At 39.1% G+C, this 27,890-nt stretch overlaps 1 protein-coding gene, 1 long non-coding RNA gene and 1 other non-coding gene across 3 annotated transcripts in view; 1 reads left to right on the forward strand and 2 right to left on the reverse strand.

The window, feature by feature from the left end:
• Positions 1-27,890, forward strand: part of LOC134667791 (uncharacterized) — a 537,524-nt gene that overhangs the window by 508,993 nt on the left and 641 nt on the right. The window lies entirely within an intron of this gene.
• The window catches only part of LOC134667756 (nuclear anchorage protein 1), a 180,180-nt gene that overhangs the window by 23,085 nt on the left and 129,205 nt on the right, over positions 1-27,890 (reverse strand). The window contains exons 6-15 of the mRNA XM_063525177.1: positions 16,714-16,884; positions 14,117-14,278; positions 13,363-13,522; positions 12,082-12,644; positions 10,794-10,937; positions 9,751-9,978; positions 8,916-9,142; positions 7,881-8,262; positions 6,852-7,610; positions 4,632-4,728 (exon numbers count right to left, since the gene is read on the reverse strand). Of these exons, the coding sequence (XP_063381247.1) occupies positions 4,632-4,728; positions 6,852-7,610; positions 7,881-8,262; positions 8,916-9,142; positions 9,751-9,978; positions 10,794-10,937; positions 12,082-12,644; positions 13,363-13,522; positions 14,117-14,278; positions 16,714-16,884 (2,893 nt within the window). The remainder of the gene's footprint in view (positions 1-4,631; positions 4,729-6,851; positions 7,611-7,880; positions 8,263-8,915; positions 9,143-9,750; positions 9,979-10,793; positions 10,938-12,081; positions 12,645-13,362; positions 13,523-14,116; positions 14,279-16,713; positions 16,885-27,890) is intronic.
• On the reverse strand, positions 26,778-26,916 carry LOC134671728 (U4 spliceosomal RNA). Its single transcript, XR_010099265.1, has one exon. It is a non-coding gene; the product is annotated as a U4 spliceosomal RNA (small nuclear RNA).

Genomic DNA, 27,890 nt, shown 5'->3' on the forward strand with positions numbered 1-27,890 from the left:
AAAAACTACTAAACGGATTTTCTTGCGGTTTTCACTTAGATTCTTGAGGAAGGTGTAGGTGTATAATTTGTTAAGTTTTTTGTAACCCGTGCGATGTCGGGGCGGTCGCTAGTAATATATAAACGGAGGTGATTTAAAGATTGATTACTACACGTACCTACATACATATTACATAACTAACTACATAACAAAGTATGTTTAAAATGAACGTACTTTCAGAACAATAAATCTACTGTCGCCGCAGTATTTTAACTAAGTAGTTATTTTAAGAAAGCAAGTAAGACAATAGAAGGATAATAGGCTAGCTACCGATAGTGTAGGTACATGTATTTTTACAGAAACTATTTATGGAACTTTAACTGCCGTTTCTGTAAAGCAAGATACTAGAAAGATATGGAGGTAAAATTAATAGAGGGAGCCGTCTACCCCTGCGCTCGTATCTTAAACTATTTTAGTAACCACTTATATGTAAATAAATAACCTTTTTAATAGCAAACTATATTTCAAAAGAAGGTCCCTTTTTGAAACTACATACCAATATTTCATAGACCGCTATGTTGGTTGATTTTATTTGTTAAATAGATATCTCTAATAAATGTGTAGTCGGCCGAGCGCAAAATGTGCAATATATGTAATCTATATGCAGTAATTCATACATGATACAAACATAAATAAACGCCATTAAAAACGCCGTAAAAAGAAACAAAATGCACGAGTGTCCTCTCTTTCGGACTTAGCGGGACCGTTCCGCTTTCGTTGGCAGAAATAGACGGGCCGGCCGTTTGGTCGCCCGCCTCGCCCGCGTGGCGTTTCCGGGAGACGATAGGGTTGACAGGCGATAACGGTTCATTGTGTCGTGCCGGCAGAAAAGGGCTTAGGTGTGTTTCTGATCGTGATCAATGCAGTTTATATTTATAGGTATATACGTCAAAGGTGTACTGTAGTTAGAGATGTGGTGATAATTAGATTTTAATCGCGGGAATGATAAACTAACCTAATCTCTGTGTTTTGTAAGCACTAAGCACAAAAGTATACTTCATTGTTTATGCAATTTTGTGAAACTAGGAACACTATTGTATGCGCTAACGATGCAGATTTAACAATAGGTTGGCAAAAAAAACCAACGGATTATGAAATATTTTTTTTATTTGTCGTACTTAGTTGAACATCTTTCCGACAATTCGTTTTGACAACCCTGTTAAAGGAAGGGATAAATCAGTGTAGGTAGGTATTAATCGCAAGTCACCGAAGCCCTTCGTTCCGCGATTGCTTTTAATTTCGCAATTAGTCTACTCACATTGGTAGACGTAGTAGATTGTTAACTATGTATTATGAAACGGAAGCAAAACTTGCAGAATCAAAGGGAGACTCGTTTGACTTGTTTGACAGTGGTTATTTGATGTGTTATTATACCTGCATTGCATCATATCTGCCCGTAGTGTTCGTGCCCTTGTGACAAAAGACCGACCAATAATGACGGTAGTATAATACGAGGGTATAATGTGCTTTTCTTCGGAATAAAAGTTTTACTAAGGCACCTTGATTTCATCATAACGTTCATCATTACATTAGTATTATATACTCAGTAAAGTTAAATTCCTATTATGAGTATTTTGTCGCAAAATCTAAAGGACTGAGCTCTCTTGAGGCCATCTTAGTACATAGCCACGGGAAGGTTTTTATTTAGCAAACAATATTCTGGTTAGTATTTAGTACTAATTTGTATGTTGCAGTACCCCTGCAGGGTTTTAATAGTAGTAGATTATATTATATTACTCCTCGAAGAATATGTACAAAAATACAAGATGATTGAGCACCCTGTATAAAAGACGAGCAAAAAATTGGAAATGTTTTATATTGGAGGAACGCAACTTTAAAATAAGGCAGTCTACACTGAGAGAAAAATCATCACCAGGAATTAAAAAACAGTTCTGTACTGGGGGAAAAAAATGAAGTTTTAGTAATAATTATGGACGATTCACTATTTCTGTAAAGTTTATTTATTTCTACAAACAGCTCAGTAATCCCAAATATAATTTCAACAAAAAGATAATAGAAATTGCAAGAACTAATAGAAATTGCAAAAGCAATTTGTTCCTATCAGTTAACTCTCCTTGTCCCCGGATTAAGTTTATTTTTGTAATTCTAAGTGTATTTTTGTTGTACTTTTCTCTCAGTGTATATTTTTTACTAGAGTATAGTATACAATTCTGTCTCTTCTGTACATAAATAAAATGGGGCGACGACGAGGCAAACCGGTGCCAAACGTGGAGAAACCTTGGTTGGTTGGTACAGGGATTAAATGTTCGTATGACCACGACATTAATTGGATATACACTGGATGTATTAATTCGCAAGTTGTAACAGTAAATAAATACCATGCTAAAAAACTGCTAGCTGAATTTCAGAAAAAAATACACCGTCGTAAAAGGATTAAGTAATGTCCAAAATGATCGTTGAGTACAATCAAGTGTAAAAATATGGGTGCACATATCATACTCAAAAATATGTCTTATGTCAGCGATTTAAGAACTATGGGACATATTTTTGAGAAGTTAATTATGCACCTATACTCTAGGTCCATGGGGTCCCAGCACGCATAAGTTGTTCGCAGAAATCGCGAAGCGTCTGGTTGACGTAACTGGTGACCGAAGAGCTGGCGGCTACCTCGCACAACGTATCATCATTGCGATACAGCGAGGAAATGCCGCCAACATCCTTGGTACAATGCCTCAGGGGCCTATTTTAGATTTAAGCTAGTTATTAATTTCGTTTAGTAGTACCACTGTATATATATTGTATGTAAATAAATGATTTAAGATGATTACGTAATTATTTAAGATGTATTATGTATTGTGTCAAAAATTCTTAATAAAATGTTTTATTAAGGCCTAAATAAATGATTTAAAAAAAATGTACCTATACTTATGTACATACACATACATATGATCCTTAGTAGTTCTAGTCTTTAATGAGAAATAATAAACTTGTCCAACGTTATCCTGTGCAAATATCGGAGCTTCTTGGCCCGCAAACACCGCATGATGCACACGTACGGAAACCGGTCGCAACCTGAGTAAAGAAACCGCAACCGGCCACCTACTGCCGTAATCGAACTTCAAGATATTCACAAGAGACGACACGTACTAGATCCATTCTAGGTACGTTATAGTTTAGATATCAACTAGTTCTCTTTTGCAGCGCAATTCGGGCAACCAATGTCACTTTTACGTTAGATAGAGTAAGATATCTATTAGATGTGACTTGGATCTCTAAGTCATATCCTGTGGAAACCGTTCAAGAGTATCTCCAGAATCGCGCAAATGTCAAATTTGACAGGTTAGATCTTAAACATATCGTTATCGTATCTTGGTGCTTGGTGATGTCTAAAAGATATCTAATAGATGTCTATTTCAAAATCCGAATCGGGCCCCTACCGCTCGCATTTTTGCGAGAAATAAGATACGATTTTATTCATGGTTCATTGTTTCGGTCCGAATTGGAGCGACACTGCGGTCGGTTTTTTAATCGAACAACGTTCACGCATTTACATGGGTACGCATCAGAGACATTTAAAAATGAGTTTTACCTTGTATCTCGGGAAGTTTATACATTGTGAACATTCAGATTTTTGGATATAAGGTTTCTTCATGTCACGCTGTCAAAGTATCAATTGCTAATTACTTTGAAGTTCCATAAGTACCTACATATATTAGTTGTATAGGCCTAAGGTCTCAAGTCGGGATAGAAGTGTGGTAAAGCGTGTCAGTCTTTCTATTCTAGATCTAGTTTTTCAGAACTATAGACACGTACTAAAGTGAATGTATAAATCGGTAGGTACCTATAGTCAGATCCGCCATGTTTCTGGAACATTAAGGGCTTCTAGTTTTTTTTAACTCTTGTACAGCATAGTTACCAAATATCATTCCAAAACTGTATTTACACGCTTCTACGACGCTGACAACAAGGTCTAGTAATAATATTTTGGAAACGTTGGCCTGTAAAGATATTTGTGAATTTGACCTTACAAACTACCTATCCATGGACTTATAATGACTGCGCTCCTTGCTATTTTCAAAGGTAATTGAAGCTACCACGACGTCAACGACCTTTGGCGCTGCCATTTATGTAACTACTGTTTTTCAAGAAGTTCCAAATTACTTTGACTCTAGAACCCTGATTCCAGCCCAACCAGTTCATGTGAATCCATTTACACGTTCGGCAAACCATTATATGGTCAGTGTACTAACATTGAATAATTTTAGGGTTTAGACTCACTTGTTTATAGTCATTCGCACACAAACAAACAAGTAAAACAAGTGAGTCTAAACCGTAAAATTATTCAATGTTAGTATGTCTCACGACAGTTTAACATTTTGACCGCCAAAGACGTCAACTGACGCGCGCGGCTACAGGCCAATATCAACCTTCGTGCGTTCCAGCAAGGTTCACGATGACACGCCGCGTACGATACTGCCCTCCTAAGCCGAATAGCGCTATCTCAAAAACAAATGATTTCGAAAATGGAATTCTCAGTAATATGAACTAAAGTATAAGTTAGCAATGAATTTTCTTTTGAGATAGGGCTCTTTGGTTTAGCAGGGCAGAATAAATTCGATCAGTGTACTAACCTCTGATGTCCCGCTGCAGCGCGGGCGACAGCGAGCCGCCGGCCAGCGCGGCGTCCAGCAGGTTGATGTTGTCCCGGCACCGCGTCTCCAGCTCCGTCTGCGTATCAAAAACTTCCTTCGCTCAACTCCATCGATAACGTCGCACCGTAAGACAGCGCATTGGCTTCAAAATCCCAGCATCCGTGTCAATCAATTTAAAAAACATACTGATCCATTTTTTGTTCGTCATAGAAGTAAATGTTTTTATTTTAGAAACATACATTTTGTTCTAATATATATTTACGTCTGATTTTGGGTGATTATAATGCTTTAATTAATAACAACGACAATGCTCATCTTTCGATGCGACTTTAAGTTGCTCTGTAAATCCATGCAGTGTTTTTTATAATCAGAGTACTTAATTTAGTTTTACGAAGTGTAACTATTTTAATGGATTTACATAGCACAATTAATATTTTACAAGTGAATACCTACCAGCTGTGCATGTGCCACAATTAAAAACTTTAAAAACAGACAAATAAATTATAGCCAAGTAATTATAAGTACATTCCAACTAACTCACTTTCTCAAAACTCCTTATCTTCTTTAGCAAAAGCAGCATTCACTTTTTAAAAATCCAAATCACATGCAATTAATGTTTACAATTTTTTGATCATGCCCATTAAAAACACAAGGAGTGTAAATTTTATCTTACAAGGTAGTTACTTCTAATTTCTATTAACATAACCAAAAGTTACATCAAACAAAAATGCAGGTCTAAACTAATCAAAGAAAGGAAATGCCAAACATTAGGAAAGCATGTAGGAAAAGCCCAAACAATTTAGAATTTTAAAAATTTCCATGAAACCTCTCCGAACGATAATGAAAAGAAATATGTACTCTAACTGTTGATAGAGAAGGGTGTTAATTGACTGAAACTCCATTTAATTTTCCAACCGACACGTTTATTCCTCTTAAACTGTTACACAAAAATAATCACTTTATTGTTTTAACATTTTGTAAAATTGCACAAATAAAATCAATTAACAGCCTAGCCCTAATCAACAAGTGGTTAACTATCTTTACATAAATATACTGAGATATACTGCGGAGTTCAGTCAATGATATGTTATTCACAAAAACATATATACCACTATACAACTGATAACAACCGAAGGTGTTAGTTTTACTAACTAAGCGTACAGATATATCACTCAATGACAAGAATACGCTTCTAAAATGAGGTAAACCGTAAATTAAAATAAATTAATTGCTCATCGCCATATTAAAAGATTTGGCGATATTCAAGCGCAATTTCTTACTCATTCCTGAATTGATCGAAATCGTCAAATGTAACTGTTGTTAATTTGAAATTTCAATATATTTCATTTCATCGTTTTATTGCCACTGGTAACCCCGAATGATTCTTTCGAAGCTTTCTGTACCATTGTACAATATGCAAGAAATCATTTGATTAAAGATAATTATGAAAAATATCGAAGTATTCGATAGATACCTAGCACCGAGTAATAACCACCAAGAAGATGAGATGATTTAAAGGGAAAATAAAAGGCAGTTAGTAAAAATGCACAAAACACATCACACTGCAAACAAACTGTTAGTAGGAGATAAATAAACAAAATAAGGTTGAAAACTCAAACAAAACTTATGGAAGACAGTGTCACTTTGAAGGTACAGCAAATTAAAAAATAAATAAATAAAAAAGTAAGTACTCGTTTTGTACAAAAAAAGTTAGTTGTTTGTAATTCAAAATGATACTGTCCTTGTGAAATGATGTAGATTAAATATGAATAAATTAGTAAGTTAACATAAGCAACGATTGTCAGGTTTTTTTTTGTTAGAAATAGAATAGTATAAATGTTTTATAAATGCTTGTTATTTGTACATTCTTCAATTTCTCATACAAATACGTCGCATTTATTGTCTTTACCTGACTAAAACTAGCACAACGTTATTCGAGACACAAAACCGCCTAAAACTGACAATCGCCGCAAACTTAATACGTATACTTACATAAATAAGGATAAATATCACACACGCCCAAGCCAAATGTCATTGAAGATGTATGTAAACTATTACTAGGATAGAGAAAGCGGCGACGGCGAGGCAGAGGCGCGCGCGCAGCAGCGCGGGCGGGCGGCGCGCGGCGAGCAGCGCGGGCAGCTCGTCCTCCGCCTCCGTGTAGCTGCTATCTAGATCGGTATCGAATTGGGTCCTTACGTAGTCGAAGGCGCGCAGCAGGTCGGGCGACGCCTCGTGGCGCGCCATCATGGCCTCCGCCGCGTCGAGCTGCGCGCTCGAGCGCCGCACCAGCGACCGCACTTCCTCCGACTCCGAATCGGAATCCCCGCTCCAGTTCCTTCGGCTGTGCTTCTTGGGGCTCGACGTGTCGTCCTCGGAATCCACGTTTTCGGTCGAGCGGCGGCGCAGCTCCGACAGGGCCACTTTCTGCAGCTCCGACTCTACGTTCTTGTCGACGTTTCTTCTCCTTCGGCCCAAGGAGTCGAGTATGTCCGGCCGGTTGTTGACCTCGGTGTACTCCAGGGAGCTATTGACCTCGTCGCTGGTCATGTTCGAGCTGTGCCGGCGGCGGCTCAGCGCTTGCACGTTGAGCAGGTCGAACTCGGGTGATCGTTTGTTATTTTTGCGATCGCTCTCGGACGCTTTGCGGCGGCGAACGCCGTCGTTGCTCTCGATGCTAGTATTGTTCCGGGACCTCTCTAGACTGTCGAGGAGGGACTTCTTGCGCTCGGCGCTCGACATAGATTTTTTGGGTTTGCGAGGCGGAGTGTCGACGGGGCGCTTCTGGCGAAGGTCGCGGCGGCGGGCCGGCGAGTCGCGCTCGGGCTGCGCCGACAGGCTGGAGCAGCAGTCGGACTGCGAGTCGAGGAAGGCGCGATAGTCGTCGCCGAACTCGAGCAGGCGCCGCGCCGCGTCAGAGTCTGGGGCCTCAGAATACGGCTCTGAATTGTACTTTTCCTGTGAAGAAATAGTTAACAAATAACTACGGACAACTAATACTATGTCACATGCGAGAAAAATTATACCTATCAATTGATAAAACCTATGCTACTATTAGAACTAAGAGAAAAAATCTGAATTTTTATATTCGCATTCTTCTAAGATACAAAACACGAAAATATACCTGTAATGGATATGTAAATCTAAACCTACTCAATTCGTATCTGTACTACATAGTTCTAGTTTCTGCATTATAAAAATGAATAATATAATTATCTAGGTACTAACCTGATAGAAATCCCAAGCCTGCTCCGAGAAGGAGCTATGCTCCTCCGTGCCGGCCGTCACACTTTTGTCTATATCAGAGTCCTTGTCCATGCTGAGGTCCCACAGCTGGCTGGGGTCGCCCAAACTCAGCGCTAGGAATGTCTTTTCTCGATCCATGCTTCTAGCTATCCTCGGCCTGACCAGGCCTCCAGCGGGGCCGATCTTGAAGCTCGGAGCGACGCCTCCCGAGATGTCTGGTTCGTTCTGCTCGGGGATGGCGTTGTCCTCTCGCGAGGAGATGTGCGTCTTCTCTATGCTCTTGCGCAGGTTGGCGATGGTCGCGAGCTGTTGTTTGATTAGTTCTTCGTCGCTGTCGTTGCCGGACGTCGATGTCGTGTCAAACCTAAACAATTTATAAACCGGTTAGAGATAATTTACCGATAATTTGCGTGCGTTGGAGAGTTGGACACTTCTGTATCAAAAACTTAAACTTGACACCGAGACTTCATGCTAGTAATAATAACAGTGGCGGCGCCAGGCCAAAATTTAACGTGGACAAGGTATATTTTGCGAGGCCCTCTAGTGGCCGAATTATGCCATTGGAGCACGAGGCCATTAAGACCGCGAGGTTGTAAGCGGTGGCCCACGTCGCCTACCCCTGACACTGCCCTCTGTATTTTTTTTAAGTAAACGTGCTGTTTCTACAATTCATGCACGCGCCTTTGCTCGAAGTAGGCTCTGCTTCCTTGTGGCCTAAATGTAAATCTTGACATTTACACTTCACTCCCAATAAACAGGTTGCTCCAGTATAGTTTAGGCATGCTCCCTATAGTATGTCGCACATGCCACCTATATTTTGTTTGCTATAGACGTACCTAATCGATAAAACAGTTATCTAAATATGGAATACATCCATACGAATGATCATAAGAAATAAAATGATTCCGTTGGTAAGTTCCACTAGACACCCGAAACTGTAACGAGAGTCGAACTAGTCCGTTTTAGTTACTAGTAGTACTTTAACCTTGGGAGTTTGTCAAGTGTAGCAGCACTAACCTATTCTTCTTGCTAGTAGCCGGGTCGCTGGCCGTGCTGCGCTCGTGCTTGTCCTCGTGGTCGGGCGTGAGCGCGCAGAAGGACAGGCTCTTGACCATGCGCTCGCGGCGCGCCGCGTTGTGCCGCCGCAGCTTGAGCCGCTTGCGCCGCAGCCAGCACTGCTTGTCGGCGGCCTCCACGCACGACATGCACGCCTCCGTCATTGTGTTTGTGCTGGACACGTGGCCCTAAGATAACAGATGGCGTTAGTATAGTTGCCTGCAGTTTCCTATGTCAAATACTACGAATTACTTACATATAAACTTTACGCATTCTATAAAATCTTATTTATTAGTGTAAAACAACCAGGACCAGTTCATAATCATGTTATTGTTTTTTGTTATGTTTAGTATTAATAAATTAAATATATTATTTAAATAAAAATAACTGTGGATTAATTTTGTTAATTTAAGCAATCGCTAGATGTCACTAGGTGGTTCAAATACACGCCCCAGTGGCGCTACCATGCGTAATTTCTTGGTAAACTCTGTAAATAATCCTTTCTTGAAAACCTCCAATAACTTCAAAAATTTCGCGTTAATTAAATCTTGTTTAATGTAAAGAGTATGACCAAACGCCTTCAGATATGCCAAATTGCAATTTAACTTGTATTATTCGACAATTGTTTATTTTTATTTTACTTTTAAAAGTACACTAAACAGATATCGTACAATATCATGGGTATCATACAATTATACATTATGGTTTAAAAGTAGCACGAGAAAACAAATGCACACAACATGTTTTACAATTAAGCGGCAGATATTCTGTTTAGGTCCCCACAACTTCACAATACCTGTACGGTAGTAGTGCTGCCCCGCAGCTTCGAGTTAGAATTAGCCGGGGTGACCCTCTGCGGCGACGCCAGCGTGTTGAGCGCGGACTCGGATATGGACATGACGCTGTTGATGGCGTCGGCGGCGGGCGTGGCCGCGAGCGAGGCGGCGGCGCCGCTGAGCTGCGAGATGCACGACACGGACCACGGCCGCGCGCTGTTGCCACCTCGCTTCTTGCGGAGTTGCACCTTGGGAGGAACGTGAACCTTAGCCGAGGGTTAATTGTGTGGGTTAGTGTTGCGCATACACTCGGAATTCGAGTCAAACGTGTATATTGAACAAAAGGAAGTTTTAATTTTGATGATTATTAAAGTAATCTATGTTTTCTGCACGTCCTAGTAGAGGTATTTTAAATAAATGCGCCAACCATACGGTTGTTACGGTACTTTAGCATATTGATGTTTCTACTCGCCGCTAGATGTCGCTAGTGGTGTCAAGTAGTGTGTAGTTTCTATGGAATATCAGTGGAAGAAAATGCAACTCGAACAAGAGTACTACAATGCTTAAAAACACTACAATGTTTGGAGTTTGTTTGGACTTCTGTTATTCATTAACAATTAGGGTAAGTAGATTTTTTTGTTTTTACTTTGTATTATGTGACGTGAAAGGTGTGATTACATTTTAACTCGTTTGTGATAAAGTTATAAAATCAAATTTTTCCCCAGGTCCAGAAGTACTCAACTCATAAAATAATAATGATATTACATATATAGCAGCCTTCAAAAATAAAGAGTGTATGCGCTTCAGTAAGTACATGGTGAAATTGGTCAAACTGGTGAATGATATCCTGACCGCCCCTTGGTTAACACCGAATGTAAAAAAAGAACCACCGCCGGTAGTCAGTTAATAAATTTGGACAGTATTTTTATAAATACAATTAAAATATAAATATTCCCAATTTCATTTAATAAGAATGAAGTTACAATTTAGTAATCGAAGTGGTTATATTATACGCATAACACATAAAGCCGATATATAAAATGTGGTATTAGTCAAAGATTACCTTGGCGTGGTGTGTAGGCGTGACCGTGCAAGTGGAGGTACTCATGTCCATCGAAGAGTGTATGTTCCTCTCTTCAGAGGTCAATGATGTGTCCACTTCGCTCTCAGTGGTGTACTCGCCGGATGCGTCACAACTTTCTGTACCCTAAAATAAAACAAAGAGAAAAAAGATACACAAAAAAATAAATAAAGGCTTATTGAATTTGGCCAACGACGAGGGCCGGTTTAGATTCAAAACAGTATTTTCACACCAGTGTACGTACTACTAGCGCCATCTAGCTCATGTTTGATATAACACATTTATTGTTTACATAAATTACAAAATGTAAGCATTACCTTTAAGATATATCTATGTATTTCCTAATATAAATATAAAATTGCTATGTAAATTACTCAGTGTTAATTTACACGAATTTATAACACGGCCGTTAATACACAAATACGTTTCGTCTAAAGACTCGAGTATAACTGAACCTACAATTATTGTAGTGCATCCGAATCATTTATTACTTCCGAATAAATTAATTATACGAAGAATGGAAACAAATACAAGGTTATCGGTGCATTTAACATATTGTGTTCTTCATAAGTGAAGCCGAATAATACTTATCGACAACACGCTATTAAAGTAGTACATATTATGGAATGCTTTTAAAAATTGAAATGCCATAAGAGTATAACAATTTTTCTGTTATGTGATTCGGCATGTATGAAAGAACTGCTGTTGTTAACAGATGGCGTTAGTTGTACGGATTAACCGTCTATTTGCATTTGTATTTATGGTATTTGAAGACAAGTTCTGCAATTCTGCTGTTTTATTTATTTTAAATCACACGTGACTTTAACCAAAGAGAATTTGAAATTGAGGAATATTGTCAAAGTATGTAGTCAGTACACTTACTGCCATCGTCCGACACAAATGATTACTTTTAGAACGACATTTGACTTTGATCCTTATTTTTTCACTGATATATTTTCAAAAAGTATCGCCATCTACTCGAGAGTAGGCCAAAGGCATGGCGCCATCGCTCGACAATATGGCACACAAAATCCAATATTTTATTGAGTTCCAAACATTTAAAAAAGTTGATATTGCCATATTAAATGGAAGCATAGGTCCATTAAACATCCAAACAGATGATCAGTACTTATTATGTTGGTACTCCCAAGGTCGTCTTTTCAAAATTAATTCTCAGGCAGCAAGTAGCTACTTCCAGGCCTCGACAATAATGTACTATTTACTGTCGAGGACTTATAGGTATAGTTTTACAGCAAATACATACCTGGTGCTGGTGCACATTGTTGTTCCCCTCCGAGCTCTGGTTCAGCCACTCCTTGATGCGCGACATCTTGGCGCGGCTGGCGTTCTTGCCGTCCTCCTCGAACGCCAACGGCTTGAAGCTCCTCACTCCCTTCTTCTTAGCCATTTGCTGCTGCGCCTGCTTCTGTACCAACTCCTCAGCCTGGATTACTAGCCTCTCTATGTCCTTGCATCTTGTGTTGTTATCTCTTATTAAATCAGGCGTCGGTAATAATTTCGGAGGTTTTTTTTTCTCATCAATAGGCAGCTCGCATTGTATTTCGACCGATGACGTCATTATATCAGTGGAATATTCGGTAGTTACTTTAGAGTTCACGTAAGTCCATTCTTCTTCGGACGACTCTTCTTGACTCTTCTCGTCTGTTTCGACTAATTGCCGGTCCGAGTCTGTGTCGCGATGCTTACAGTAAAATATGGCAAGGTGGTCAGATTTCCGGTAGGTCTGGTTGAACTTCGACGGGTCGGCGGGCTTTTTCCTCTTGACTACTGTCGGTGGAGTCCTAGGTTTCTGTGCGGTCGTGTGTTCGAGCCCTAGAAAATGCAAAGACAAATGACAATCGCAGCATTGTTCTGTTTATTTGTTTGTGAACGGCGGCATTCCTCAAACAACTCCAGTATCGGAATTGTTGTTTATTGTTTTCATTGAATGGTGAATATGAATGACTGATGCGGGTATGCTCGCGTGAAACGGAAAGCTGATGAATATGAATATTTATAGACTCTCGTAGCGTGTAAGAAAGTAACGTGATTTCGAATTTCGATTCGAGAGTTACTTTGTTTGCGCAGAGACATAATCATTAAAAATACTTTGAATAAAAATGCTTAACCAATATCGGGCGTCCATGTTGCGTGGCTCAGATTACAGTCAGAGTGGAGGCCAAGTCCATTCGATAAGCGTACCCAGTAATCCGATACGTACCATCGTATTTGTCCATCATGGCCGTGATTGTCTGGTCTGTGTCGCAGGCGCTTGCTTCGCTGCCTCCACTCGGTACGCGGGCGTCTATGTTGTGTCGCTCAGATTACAGTCAGAGTGGAAGCCAAACCCATTCGATAAGCGTACCCAGTAATCCGATACGTAGGTACCATCGAATTCGTCCATCATAGCCGGCACTGTCTGGTCTGTGTCGCGGGCGCTTGCTTCGCTGCCTCCACTCGGTACGCGGGCGTCCATGTTGTGTCGCTCAGATTACAGTCAGAGTGGAAGCCAAACCCATTCGATAAGCGTACCCAGTAATCCGATACGTACCATCGAATTCGTCCATCATAGCCGGCACTGTCTGGTCTGTGTCGCGGGCGCTTGCTTCGCTGCCTCCACTCGGTACGCGGGCGTCCATGTTGTGTCGCTCAGACTCGCAGTCGGACCCGAAGCCGCGCCACGGGTACGTTACAACATAGTCCTGCTCCTCCTGGAACGAGGGTAATTTGATATTAGCGATGTTCATTAAGGCAATATGTAGGTAGGCAGTGTGCGAACATTGCATTTCAGCATTACTTAACGCAATCTTTCAGCTATCTAAGTTTAGTTTAAATGTTAATATGGAAAGTAGTACCCAATGAGTCCAATGACCATCAAAATTATAAATCCGTAAAAACCCCTCTAATGTGAAACAATAAATTGCTAATAACCATGTGACAGAATGGAGTAAACCGTTTGTAGTTCCCCTATCCCTCACAAGAGGTCACTAGTAACGGACGGCGTACTGTCTGGCGCCGCTGACCCATTAATTAGAGTCGCGGCCAGTCAAGTAGTGTCAAAGCTTTTTAACCGAGACTACTGCCTTAGCTCTTCATCCTTTTATCTATCAAATCGTCACTAACTGTAGCTTGTCTCACCTAGAAGGACGACTGCCTGCTGTCGCCCGAGCTGTCGTGCCGCCTCTGTGTTCGCAGTCGTCGCGGTGAGCCGCACCGTCGTGAGCCTTCCCGATTTAGTCGGGGCTGCTGCAACGTTGGCTATTTATCCTTGTTAGTGTACGGTCACTAAATCCCGCTATTCTCACCTCTGAGGCCGACTGCCTGCTGTCTCCCGAGCTGTCGCGTCGCCGCTCTATTCGCAGTCGTCGCGGCGAGCCGCGCCGTGGTGAGCCTTTCCGACTTAGTCGCGGCTGCTTCAACGCCGGCTCTTCGTCGCTGTCGCTTGCTGCTTCCGCTGAAGCACAGCCCTGGAATATAATTAATACTACATTGAAACAACGGTTACATCTTGTAAAATTACCAAAATAGGTGTAAGTATAAGAGATGTAATTTATATTCGAAAAAAGGCAGGAAACGGCTATTAATCAATCAAATAATAACTAGGTACTTAGTGAAAAATAGCTACGGAACGCAATGTAACATGCATAGCTAGAACGGTATCTTAATGAAGTTTATTTATTACTTGCGTGGACGTAATGACTTTTCAATGTAAACAAATATAATCTCTGAATAACGAAACGGCGTTGAGTAAATGATTTTAACGTCCCTCTAAAACTATCAAAGTAGAACACCATCCTATAGTTCTATGCATTCGGAATCGTATTTCATTCACTAATACCATTACGGTTTCATTTCATTCAATTACGCCCATTCATAAATTAATTTATACGCACTAAAAGTCGATTAGAAGTTAAAGAAATTTATGGCCAGCTATTGTCATATAAAATAGTTCGGGAGACGGACAGTAACGATCCTTATTTAAACAAACGCGCCCCTAAACTAAACACGGCGCGCTACTTTCTCTATTCATTCGAATATAAAACCTTTCCTTCTTTCAAAGGAAAACGAATGTAGGTCGAGCATTCTGTCGTATTTAGAAAAAGATATAAGTATAGATAGACACTACAGTTGTTTAACATTCGCATCGTAGATAGACCAGCCGCTGTAAGTTGCTTAGCAACGGGCAATCATAACAATCCCACACAAATTCAATAATGTGATTTATGGAGCACACGTGGCTCCGCCAATCGGAATTCACTTAACATTCAACTAATGTGAGGGCAGGCTGTTAAGTTTAATCGGGTGAACTTGTCAATGTGTTTTACTCAACTCGTAGTATTTCAAAAGTAGGAAAATAAGCAGCTACAGACATTACCTTCATGCATAGTAAGTAATCTTAGTTATTATTTCGTAGTTCAGTGGTAAATTCTTTGTTAATATTTCGATGAGGCTAATATTTCGAGATACGGCGATATAAAGACGGAGTCAAGTCACAATACCTGGAGAGATAAATAACTATGGCGTTTATATTATTCAAGCTTTACGTCGCCTTCGGTGAAGAGTGATTGATGACTACGTGTAGTTCGAAGATGAAGTACGCCTGTCTACATACAGTTCAATTGAATATCACAAAAGTTTGAGCACCACCGACAAAAATAAGTGGTTAACCGCAAGGGTGAAACCAAATTGCATGAATAACAGCCGCCCGAGCTCTCATAAAGTTTAATAGCAATAAAAGGGTTAGTCTATGGCCAATTTCTGATGCCACTTGGGGCTGTTTGCAAACAGGGCGCCGCGGGTGGCTGCCTGATTGCGCTTTTGTCGGCCGTGTGAAAAAGCGTCGGAATTGTTATAGAGGGAAAAACGCACACATATTTTATTTTGCATGTTTTGTACCTAATGTTTATCTTTGTAAAATATATGTGTGTGATCTATAAATTGGTAATTGTATGGACTGGACATGAACTTTAGCAAGAGGAGTTTCAACTTTTAACCCGTGGAGCGCCCTAGCAAGACACGTGTGATGTTAACTCAATTTGGGTCGTAGCGACTTAGTATCAGACGTGTGTTACTACAGATCAATATGGGTCAAATTGCTTTGCATCAATTTGTTGGATGGTGGACGTTCGACAGGTTAAGGCCTGTTGCGTACACACGTCATGCACACCGGCTGCGTGTGCGTGACGTGCACGTGCGCGTGCGGCGTTGTAGTATACAGATCCTTATGAGAGATGGCACACCGCTTGCGTGACGTGTTCGTGTGCGGCTCCAACATTTTAGCGCACGCGCCCGTCACGCACACGCAAGCCGGTGTGGCTCGGCCTTAATGCTCATATATAAATTAACTGACCTAGTGGTTCATAAATAGTTGATTGAATATTAGTTATAGTTAGATTAATAATTTTTATTTAAAGTGAATTATTATGTAGATTTAACAGGTTAAGGGCAAGTCGGAATTAACTATGTATGTATTTTCAAATTAAATTTCAATATTTAAATCGTTCGTCCGATTCTATTAGCAAAATGAGAGATATGCTAATATTGAGATTAAATTAGACAATTTTACGTTTATTAAATATTAACAGTGTGCATGTGAGATAGGCAGTGGTAAAAAATGTGGAAAACATTAATTATTTAAGATTATAACGCATTAAGTACTATATAATTAGTTTTAAGTGTTTCTATCAATATGTCATTAACTTCAAACAGTACAGTTCAAGTTGACATCACCGACGCCTAATTATTAAAGGAGCTACAAGTATGATCAATAATGATGCGAGCTTGTTTATTTGATTGACTGCCACTCAATGGCGCGGAGACAGAAGAGGTGCCACCTCAAGAACCGCTAAAGCTCAAGGATCAAGGTAGCGCAAGTAAGTGATGCAGGTGTAGGGTTGTTTACCTGGTTATCGATCCTAGCGAGGCACGCCTCCAGATGGCACTGCCACTCGATGGCGCGCAGGTACAGGAGGTGCCAGCGACGCTCGAGCGCGCGCGCCGCGTCGCCGCCCGCGCACAGCCTCACCACCGAGCTCACGATCCGACCGTGGCATTCGACGTCGCGTTGCAATACCTGGACAACAAAAATAGGAATGAGTAGTTGTCATGGTGACAAAGTTTGCCATAATCACAGCTATATGCCAGATAGAAGTATTTAGACATTTATGTAGCAGTAGGTCGCTACATTAAATATGGATGAAAAACTAATTATGAAAACGATGCGGCAAAATGTGATCGATTGTTTACACAATCATTTCATTGATTTTTCCGCGCGCGATTCTTACGAGCGCGATGCATTTTTGATAAGATTTAATCAGTTCTAATGATTTTAACTGCCCCCACTTTGGACTTTGTTATACATATGACAACTTTTATTCTGTTCTTAATAATTTCAACACGGGAAAGTTCAAAGCCAATGGTCCATGATTCATTGACCGCGTCTGTGAGTTTAAAAATATTAAATTGGAAATTCTATTATTCACAATAGGTAGTATAGTAAACTTACGTAGCACTAAATCGCGTTATATAATATATCATACAAAAGGAAAGACCCATGCCGCTCGACCCACGTTGTTTATAACATGAGATGACGAGGTTATAATGTATACTAACGTACACATCAGATGCTAGACGAGTCTTCAAGAATAACCCATCTATCATTCTAGTTCCCATAAATTTTGCTGTCAAGCCGTGTGCCATAAATTTAACTACTTTCCAGAGGGATGTCATGGTGATGATTTGGCAAACTTAATAGAAATAAGAATCGTCCGCTAAAATCACAAGTCTTTTAACTCAATTTTAAAGTCATTGGGGATTTGCTACTTTAGCCAACAATATGTAAAGTTTAAAACCTTTTAAATAATTTCGGAAGAGATAAGAGGTTTGCGACATTAGCCGACGAAATGCTCTAACATCTATAATATAAAAGTATGTCGATCAGAATGAAACGGCTATCAGTAAACAAATGCATCGAGATCAATAAAACCGATACGGAATTCGTGTTACGAAATGGCTGACGAAAACAATAAAGAATACGGCCCTAGCGTGCCGCGGGATAAAAAATATAATCTGGCCGCGCACAATACGGGCGAGAAAGCAGTGATGGAACCAATCAAACCGACAATGGCCGTTGACACAGCAGCCATTTAGTAGGGGAAGAAGAAAAAAGTAACATTTGAAAAGCGAACAAAGGGCGGAACGTGCTGGCACCCCATGAAAGTGACGGTTGGCAAATCGAAGAAAATAGGTAGGTACCTACGACGAAAAAGAGTTTGAATATCGACGAATTGATACCTATGACAAAAAAGTAATAGGTACTGTTGCTGTTGGTAAGTCACACGCATCAAAACGGGTACTTATAATGAACGTAAACAGTTCTAACAGAAAACATACCCTGCGATTTCTAAGCGTAATAAATTTCGCTGATTTAATTTAACGATATGATGGTTAATGAATAATAAAACAATGACTTTTTAATCTGGCGCGATGGAGCGCGTTGATATGATTGCTGCTTCATGACGTGCAGCTGCATTCTTGATGGAATCTTGGTTCATCGTAAACAAATCTCGATGCCGGTGAACGCATTCAGTAGCTTACCGGGCGTTGATCTAATAGTTAGAATGAATACGAGCTTATTTTGCGTGCAGAATACCTACGAAGAAGTTTACCCAGGAATAACTTAATGAATTACAAGAAGAAAAACTAGGATCGGTAGGTACCTAAATTATACCTATGCAACATGAATCATTGCGCGACGTTAAAATTCTTTTTGCATGCAAACTGCAAACTCTTTCTTTCGTAAAATCAACTAGCAATTTCAGAAAATGGAAATATATTATCAACTAGAAATGATTGCCTTAAGTAAGAAGGTATCTCCTAATGTTGTACGTTTCATAAACATAGTTTATTTTGAAACAACCGACTTCAAAACACGAACCAATCAGCCTGCCGGCATGTAAGGGAAATCAGTAATAAATATCCCAATTCAGTCTAATTGGGTCTATTCCAATCTTGTGCAGAGAAACCAGACCATAACGAGCATTCCGTAAGCGATGCGTATACAAATTACCATCTAGAGAATACAGATTTCGATACTGATAGGTAATGCCGATGCACTATTACGGCGAATTACGATTTATCGGGATCACTGCTCGTTTATTTTGATTTCCGCCTAGAAAACGCAGTCGTTAGGGCGCGGGAAAGTTTTTGGAAGAGTGTAAGGTTCTCCATGCAAGGAAAGTAATGTATTTACCTACTATGCTTATAGTCCCTAACAAAGCTGAGTACAGTGCTTACCTACCTCAGTTAACTTGGTTATTGTTAACTTTTGTGCGCTGTTTAATGCACGCACTGTGTGTGCATACGCACAATTTAAACAGTTAAATCATACAGCGTAATACACACAAATTCTGATGATTATTGATTACACACCATGTACAGTCAGCGTCAGAGAGACGTGACCCCCCTAGTATCAGTATAGAAACTGTATAATAATTTCGTCATCACACGTAATGTTTGCGTAGCTGTGTGGTTTCATAAGCGGACATAAGATCCTAAGAAACCGGGTTCGAGACCGATCCAAAGCGTTAGAATCTTTTTGGTTTTTTCTTTGTTTTGTTAAGTTCAGAACTATTGGAAACTAAATACGGGTAATATCAAATATTATAGTAGAAAAAGGAAAAAATAAAATAAAAACAATCTTAAAAACACTGTATTTTATTGGTATTTTATCTTTGCATAACAGCTGCATTGTAAACAACAATATTATAGTGTGAGTTAATTAAAATTGTGGTATGTTACATAGGCTGCGATTATAGCTGTCTTAATAAGTAATAGCAAGTAATAGGAGGGAACCGGAGGGGAAATCCCTAGGATACTGTCTATTGAATATAGGCTGGTGGCTGTATATTGTCTTTGCCTTACACCATCAGAATGACTGAGTCATGAAAGTCCAGACAGGATATATTTTGAATGTCGAATCGTGCGTGATTAGTAGTTACTAATATCTATTATGCAGTTGCATAACAGATAACTATATATAAATATTGGGTTTGATTAACAATGGGTATGTATAAAACGCGAAGATATTCTAACCTTGCGAGCCATTAACTACGTTTCAGAGAGAAACAGCATGTTATCGGCCAGCGATAACAATATTCATCTCCTGTCACGTTACCACAATTTTAGGAAACACAACACTTACCTACTCGTATACCTTGTTTTTAGCATTAGAAAAAGGGTTAACAATCTTGACAAGTCTTGTTATGGAATAACGCTTCTAACAAAAAGTAACTATTATTTATGAAACCAAAGTAATGTAATACCTATATATCCTTGCTACATAACTGTAACATATTTACTAACTATAACTTATTTTTCAAAAGTGTTTTAAATGTAAAGACACGTTAAATGCTTCTCCCAATCGAAATCCTAATATTTTTTGGCAAAACTAAGACGATCGTCGCGATGCTTATTAAACAAACTTATTTTTTTTGCTGGTTTATAATGGTCTATCTGGGCAGCGTGCAAATGTCTTCTGACAGTGCTAAGAGATGACCCCAAATGTCTCAGCTGTTGAGCGAGTTGTAGTAATAGCGTCGGTATGAATTTGCACAATACTACGGTGCCGCTGAGATTCCTCTGTGTAGGCAGAAGGACGAGGGCCTTGCCGATCTTCTTTAAAGTCACCCGTTCTTTCATACCGCCTTAGCCAATTTGCGAACCGTGTTCCTCTGCAAATAAAAAAACACAATTTAAACTTAATAGGTCTATTAACAAAACATGGCCAATGAAATGGAGTAAACTCTAAATAACTCACCGCTATTTTCATTTCTCGTGCAATTTTTTTAATACTCTGGTTTTGTTCCCGAAGCACTACAATTTTCGATCTCATAAAAGAGTTTAATCGAACCATTTTAAAACTCAGTTGACACAAGTTTTCGGACAAGTCGAGAATAATATGTAACAACGTTACTACTTCGGCACACCTAGAATAGACATAACGATGACGGTAATGATTTGCGGCGGATGCGAATTATTACAAAGTTACCCTAAAACTCAATTGTAATTTAAAAAATGCGAAACGGGATAATCATACTAAATTCAACCTAAACACATATTTAGTTAAAGATGTTATTACTCACTTTCGGATTCGGATATGAGGGTAGAGAAATAATAATAAACAAAGACAAGACTATATTAAGTATCTATGACTAAGACAAGGACGCATCGACATACGAGTAACTTCCACCTCTACGATTTGACGATAGTGATTCATATTTTCGCAAGTAATAATATGTGTTCGGTGGCTCAATGGTATAAGTGACGGACTAATGTAAGAACATGATGTAGTCTTAATAACAGCCGCGAGGTCCGAGGATCGATTCCCAACAACGGTTGGAGACAAAAGGGAAAAATGACTTTTTGAAATAATATGATGCTTGATACAGCTGTGGCGATGTTGAACTAATGTTTCGACGTTGCCGTGTGAGCTATAGTTTTAAAATCAGGGGGGTCACGTTTCTCTGACGCTGACTGTACATATACGAATTGGGAAATAAAGTTAAACGATCTTTCAAATATTCTTGGAATTAAATCTCGTGTAGCTGCACTTCATACACACACATAAATTAAGTTATTATATTCCAAATAAAATTGCGTTGGAGTAAAAGCATCATGGGTTCTCAATTGAAGTGCATATAAAAAGTTTAAAGTGTGCATTCACACATAATTTATTATTATTTTTATGAACAACCCACGCCACATGAAATATAGATAAAGATATTACAAAATATAAGTGTGTAATAAAAGGCATGGGAACTGAAATTTATGTAAAAATATATCAGTTGATTCATTTTTATGTAGATTGCATATTAGAGATGTGAAGAAGATATTTGAGATGTGATCAAGCGAGATAACTCGAAGGCAACCATGCAATTATGAGAAAACTAACCAGATAAATGGAAGCAAACGTACATATCGTTTTTTTTTGTTCTGATCCATACCGAATCCCTAATGAAGGACTACTTGTGAAGTGAACATATTCAATGTTTTATTTTTCAATCTTGAAGATAATTGAGAAGCGTAATAACATAATGTTATTAATTACGCTTCTGCATAACATAAAATGTTTTAATGGAGAAACAATTAAGTTTGTTAAGTCGAAATACTGTTACCTAGATTTTGAAAATCTTACCTGTGTAATAAATACCAAGATAAAATATACAGTCTAGGATCAACCGTGATATTATGCAGTCGCCGATACATCATGAAATACCAAGAGGTGTAAAGTCAAGGCGAATCATGCGGTGAGGATGTCGCATTTCGCAATCATATCGTGATATGCCGGCGCGAGCGTGCCAGACTATGGGGTTAGCTGGTCATATGTCTTGTATATGCAAAAGTCTCTTACAAGTCTGTGCTTCTAGTGTCACAGACATTTATTTTCTAAACCGTAAATATACTAAATTCGTTGTCTTTTCCCTTGTGATCTGTGCAAGTTACTTAAATGTAATGGGTATTATATTTAGACATTATAAATATGAGCTAGTTGATTCCAATAGCGTAAGCAAAGTAGGTAGAGTAAGGCTTCAGACAGCGTATCGAATCAACAACCTTTCAACAGCACGATTACATTTTTTACATTGCTTCCGACAGTTCTGTCTAATTCAACACAAGACACGACGAAGTTTACATTGCAATAGATGGTATTAACTAATAGAGCTCTCTATATGCATAAGCAACAAGGTTACATTTCGCAATCACGAAACATTATTTGTCCGGTGTTTCATTTGTCAAATTTTCATGAAATGTTAAATTTGAAATACAGAACCTAGGTTGTACTGTACAGTTTTATACAGCGAGTAGTATAATTTGCCTGGATCTCAGGTGTTCACCCTTCACCGAGTGCTCAAACCATTCATTACGCTCTTGGATTGTAATGGTACAATTTGAAATCAACACTAAGATTATTTCTTGCGGAATAACATCGTGTTCTGCTATTGACTCGAGTTCAGAATCATTTGTATCTTGAAAGTGGGTTATACAGAACAATTATGTAAGGAGAATGCGCATGAATTTAAAAATAACAACAAATAAACAGGAAGCCAACAAACTAATACAAAGACAATACTAGATATATATAATAGAGATGTTGTAGTTTTAAGGGTGTACATATGTATACAGAGTGGCTAAAAAATAACTGCATTCCCGTTGCCAAGGAGGTTTTGGGATTATACTGAGCAACTTTTATGGGATCGACCCCGAAATCGCGATTACGCAGTTATTTCTAGCCACCCTGTATTGAAGACCTGAAGCTAATGGTACATTGGAATGATGACCTTACCGGAGTGTATGAAGAAACCGTTCCGCTTCTAGTGTTTGAGTAATGTTCGGTGCACTGTTCTCGTTATAATTGGCGTTATTACTGACGTCGGCCAGCGAATCACCGCTGTCCGACCCCACTCGTAATTGTGCTTCAAACAATCGCACAAAGCAATATACATTTCGTAATCTCTTCTCATTGTTGTGTCAAAAACGACGTGTCTTATCGTTGACTACTGGAATAAGTTATATTAATGGTTATACAAAAAGCAATACGTTATGCATAGACGTCATAATTGTTACAAGACGGGCTAATGGCGGATCAGTTCGACAGATGATAATTAAGTGACTGGCTAACTATAGAAATCTGAGAGATGTTTTCTAATCAATGCATCCTACTTTAAGACGGTACGTTTTATAGTCTTGTTAAAATGTAAGTAGTAAACAGAAAAAGTCCATTGGTAGTCATTCACAATACGTGAAAATGTAATGGCAAACATTTGCGTTCCCTAGTCTATAGTGCCTGGCCGCTAAGAAATCAAACAGACGGATATGTAAGTTACTCATCACCTTTTCTTTGATAAATTTACTTATTATAATCTTCTCACGAAGATCCGTTGTAGTATCGTAAACAATAGTTTCTGAGTAATCATCCGTAACGTTTTCGTCGGAATACTTAATAAAGTTGGCAATCGGCATCAATTAGAGCATTCCCAGGCATCCCCGAACAAAGCATACTGCACCGAACTTGCTTATATAATATTAATCTTCACGCTATTGCAAAAAAGTTGATAATGCAGTGTTGCATTGCACATGCACAGTTTGCACACGTCAAGTTTACGTCAAGGTCCGGCGCCGGCGCATGCGGCGTGCCGGCGGAGTCATCGGCCGCCGCTGCCGGATTTAGCCGACGGCGAACGGAAATAGCCGAATGTCCAGAAAGCACGCGCTTGTCCGCGTTTCAGCGAAATGTTTGGAACACCGGTCAATGGCGGTGTAAATCATGACCGGGAGTAACTTTGTGAATAACCATGACTATAAACAGACATTCTGAACTTACGGCTATTGAAAGCCAGATTACTTGCATGGCGTAAAATTATCATCTACAAAACGTAGATCTACAAGGGAATACCAGATATAAATTAGCATATATGTATTATTTAAATACATATTTATATTAGCATCTTATTGTTTATAGTGCGGTGTCCAGATCTCTCTATATCGATGCCCTAGTAGAAAAATTAATTGCATTTAAGGCTTTTGTTTATGCACTATAGTGGTACTAATTACAACAATTTTGTTACCATAATTAGTTTGAGTGACTGCACTAAGATTAAGGTATCGATTATTTAAAACATACCCATGATATGCCTATTTTCATATTTCGGTAAATAGAACATGTTAGATTTCTATGCGGTCATTTCATCGCAACTCATTCTAGTCAAGAGTACAATAATAGGGTCATTCTAATTTGCTTGTTCACTGTCCGAATCACAACAGCAAAGTATGTACAATTAGGTAGGTATACCTACTTGCATACAAAAAGCGAGAAACATCATCATTCCTTTTAATAACTTCGTAAATTGTATTTCTTTTTAACGTTAAACTGCTATCAAAAATGGACGTGACCCAAAGCTTTATGCAAATCCAGATCCACGACCAGTTCAATTAAGTATCGCACAAAGGCTTCTTACAGTGTTTTTTTCAAATGCTCGTTCAACGTAACGAAGACGTGAGAAATCGATTCCAAGGCGCAAACTCGACCGTGTTTTGACTGACACGGAACAAAAATCCGAACTTAAGGACGTTGATTGTGAACAAATTGAGGAAGCATTAACAAAAATACCGCAGACGCTTCGCATAGAGTAACGTTTTTTAGGGTTCCGCACGTCAAAAGGAAAAACGGAACCCTTATAGGATCACTCGTGCGTCTGTCTGTGTGTCCGTCCGTCACAGCCTATTTTCTCGGAAACTAACTGGATTAATTAAGTTGAAATTTGGTACACATATGTATGTATGTCTTTGTTCGATTTGTTGCTGTAAGTTTTGTTGCGACAATAAATGACTTTTTATTTTTTTTATTTTTTATTTAAATTAGTGACCCAAAGATGGACATGTTTTTTGTGTAATTTTAAAATACATAGGTTCGAAGTTATTATTATATAATTATTATATTATATAAAAATTACCATCCCCCCTCCTTTAACCCGAAACTACTGGGTTTAAAATCTTGAAAAAAAAATACACAAAGTAGTTCTTTATCTATAGATGACAGGAAAACCTATTAGAAATGTGCAGTCAAGCGTGAGTCAGACTTATGTACGGAACCCTAGAAGCGCAAGTCCGACTCGCACTTGGCCGGTTTTTTTACAAATGTGAGCATTGCTACAGACGGGCGTAATTACGCTGTCAATGGGAACGACATTTCTACAGAACACCTCTAAGGGTTCTTTGAAATACCGCAGAGAAATCCATTGCAAGAACCGTTATAATATAGGTTATGTCACCGCAAAAGGTAGAGCGGACGCGAGGCGGTGCTACGGGTCTTGGATATGCCTAAGCGCAATTTTCTCAGTACGTCTGCTTCGGAAATACTCAATTTACTGTTAATCCGCGATGGCTGCGCCTTATTTACACTGAGGCAGGCGGCTAATCCTATTACACTTGACATGATAGCTTGTCCTCAATACAGCCAATTGACCAGTCGGTGAGTTGACATGAAAACATTATCATAATGGTTTGGATCGCCACCTGCTATGATATAATTGGAAATGTTGATAGCTTCGGTTAAAATTTGATCAAAGTTACTCGTACGTCGTATTAATATTTTTAAATAGAGAGAATAAACATAAAGAATACAGATATTACAGTACATGGAACCATGAACCATATACACGGTGGCTATAAAATAACTGCTTTCCCGTTGCCAGGGAGGTTTTGAGATTATACTGAGCAACTTTTACTATGGGACAAACCCCGAAATCGCGAAAAACCAAAACCTCCCTGCCAAAGGGAATGCAGTTATTTTTTAGCCAACTTGTATATTATATATTTTTTACATTTCGTCGGGTGACAAGCAAAACTCACTAAGTACTACCAAAAAATTCAAGTAACAATGCTTGTAACACGGTTTATTGTCCAGCAATTTCAATGTGTAATGATGATGATGGGTAAATATAGGTGTGAAGTGACCTTAAATCGATAAAAATGTAAGGATAAGCTCATAAATCAGTTGAACCCCAATTTCTAATTCCCACAGCCGACGACTGGCACATATTAGCGCAATTACCTTCTCCACGCGTAGTGCCAACATAAGCTACGTATCAACGGTAAGCTGCAATTAACCAAGCTCTCCGTTTACTGTACATATGGCAAATTAAAGTTGACTGACTCTATGGGAAATTAACGTCGAGTCTGAGAACGAAGTTTATGGGATATGTCAACCATTCGCTTGTAATTTGCGTTTAGATAATAAATTTGCGACTTGCGACACGTGGGGTCTGCTGGGTAGGTTAGAAACTTTGAAACGTCGCGAGAAATGTTGTGGAAATGTAATAAATAATGTTGAACTGCCTTCAAGCGGTTTAACAAATTTTACAATAAATAAAGATTAGCTTTTGATTGCAAACAATAGTGGATTTTGAGGCCTTTACGGCCATTCAAAAATTGCCATAGCGGACGGTATTTCACGTCCACACGGCGGGGTATTGGTAAAGTTTTCAACTAGCAATAATCGCACCTCGGATTAACCTCATTGGTTACGATATTGCCTCTGCGCAAAGTTAATAAAATCAGCGAACGCGAGGCACCCCATAAAACTACGTCGAACAAACGATAGCGTGTTCTATCTCGATGCCAGCGCCATCTATTTTGGAATCTTGCAACTACTGTACGTACACGCATAAAAAGTAGACCATGATGGTTCAAGCTCTCGCGGGAAGGAGTACATAGTTGCGTTGCGCACAATTAAAATACCTGTTTATATGAAGCTACGCTATGTTGTAAAAACATATAAATGAAATCAGTAACAAAATCTCAGCGGTTACTAGAACGCTGGAATATTAAAGTAATTACTTGACGATGGGAACTAACCAGCTTGGTTGATGTCGGAAGATACCTGTGCTATGCCAGTTTTTATTTTATGACTTATGAACAGGTGCAGTGAGATTATTATGGGCAATCTACTATTGCTTGCTTATGTATGTAAAGCAATAGCGTTTAAGATTTTTGGTCGTAGCGTGCCATGACTTCAATCAATGGGTAAACGGGAATATTGGGTATTATGAGTTGTTGTACACGCGAACTTGTTTTCACGAACAAGAACGAGAACAAAAAGGTGAGAGATCAAAAGACCGGCCACAAAACACCATCGTATTTTATTTTCCCTTCAAATGTGGTATGGCGGAATGCCTCTTTTAAGGAGGAATTGTTACTCAATGCTGCGGATTCTCACTCTTACGTGTTGTATGAACGGTTTTGCGTAAAGAATCAACTTTCATTTTACAAAGTTAGAGCCATTATCTGACTTAGTACACGCACTGAGAGAAAAATCATCACCAGGAATTAAAAAACAGTTCTGTACTGGGGGAAAAAATGAAGTTTTAGTAATAATTATGGACGTTTCACTATTTTTGTAAAGTTTATTTATTTCTACAAACAGCTCAGTAATCCCAAATATAATTTCAACAAACAGATAATACAAATTGCAAGAACTAATAGAAATAACAAAAGTCAATTTGTTCCTATTAGTGAACTCTC

This window comes from Cydia fagiglandana, chromosome 1 (genome assembly GCF_963556715.1).
Source record: "Cydia fagiglandana chromosome 1, ilCydFagi1.1, whole genome shotgun sequence".
Taxonomy (NCBI): Eukaryota; Metazoa; Arthropoda; class Insecta; order Lepidoptera; family Tortricidae; genus Cydia; species Cydia fagiglandana.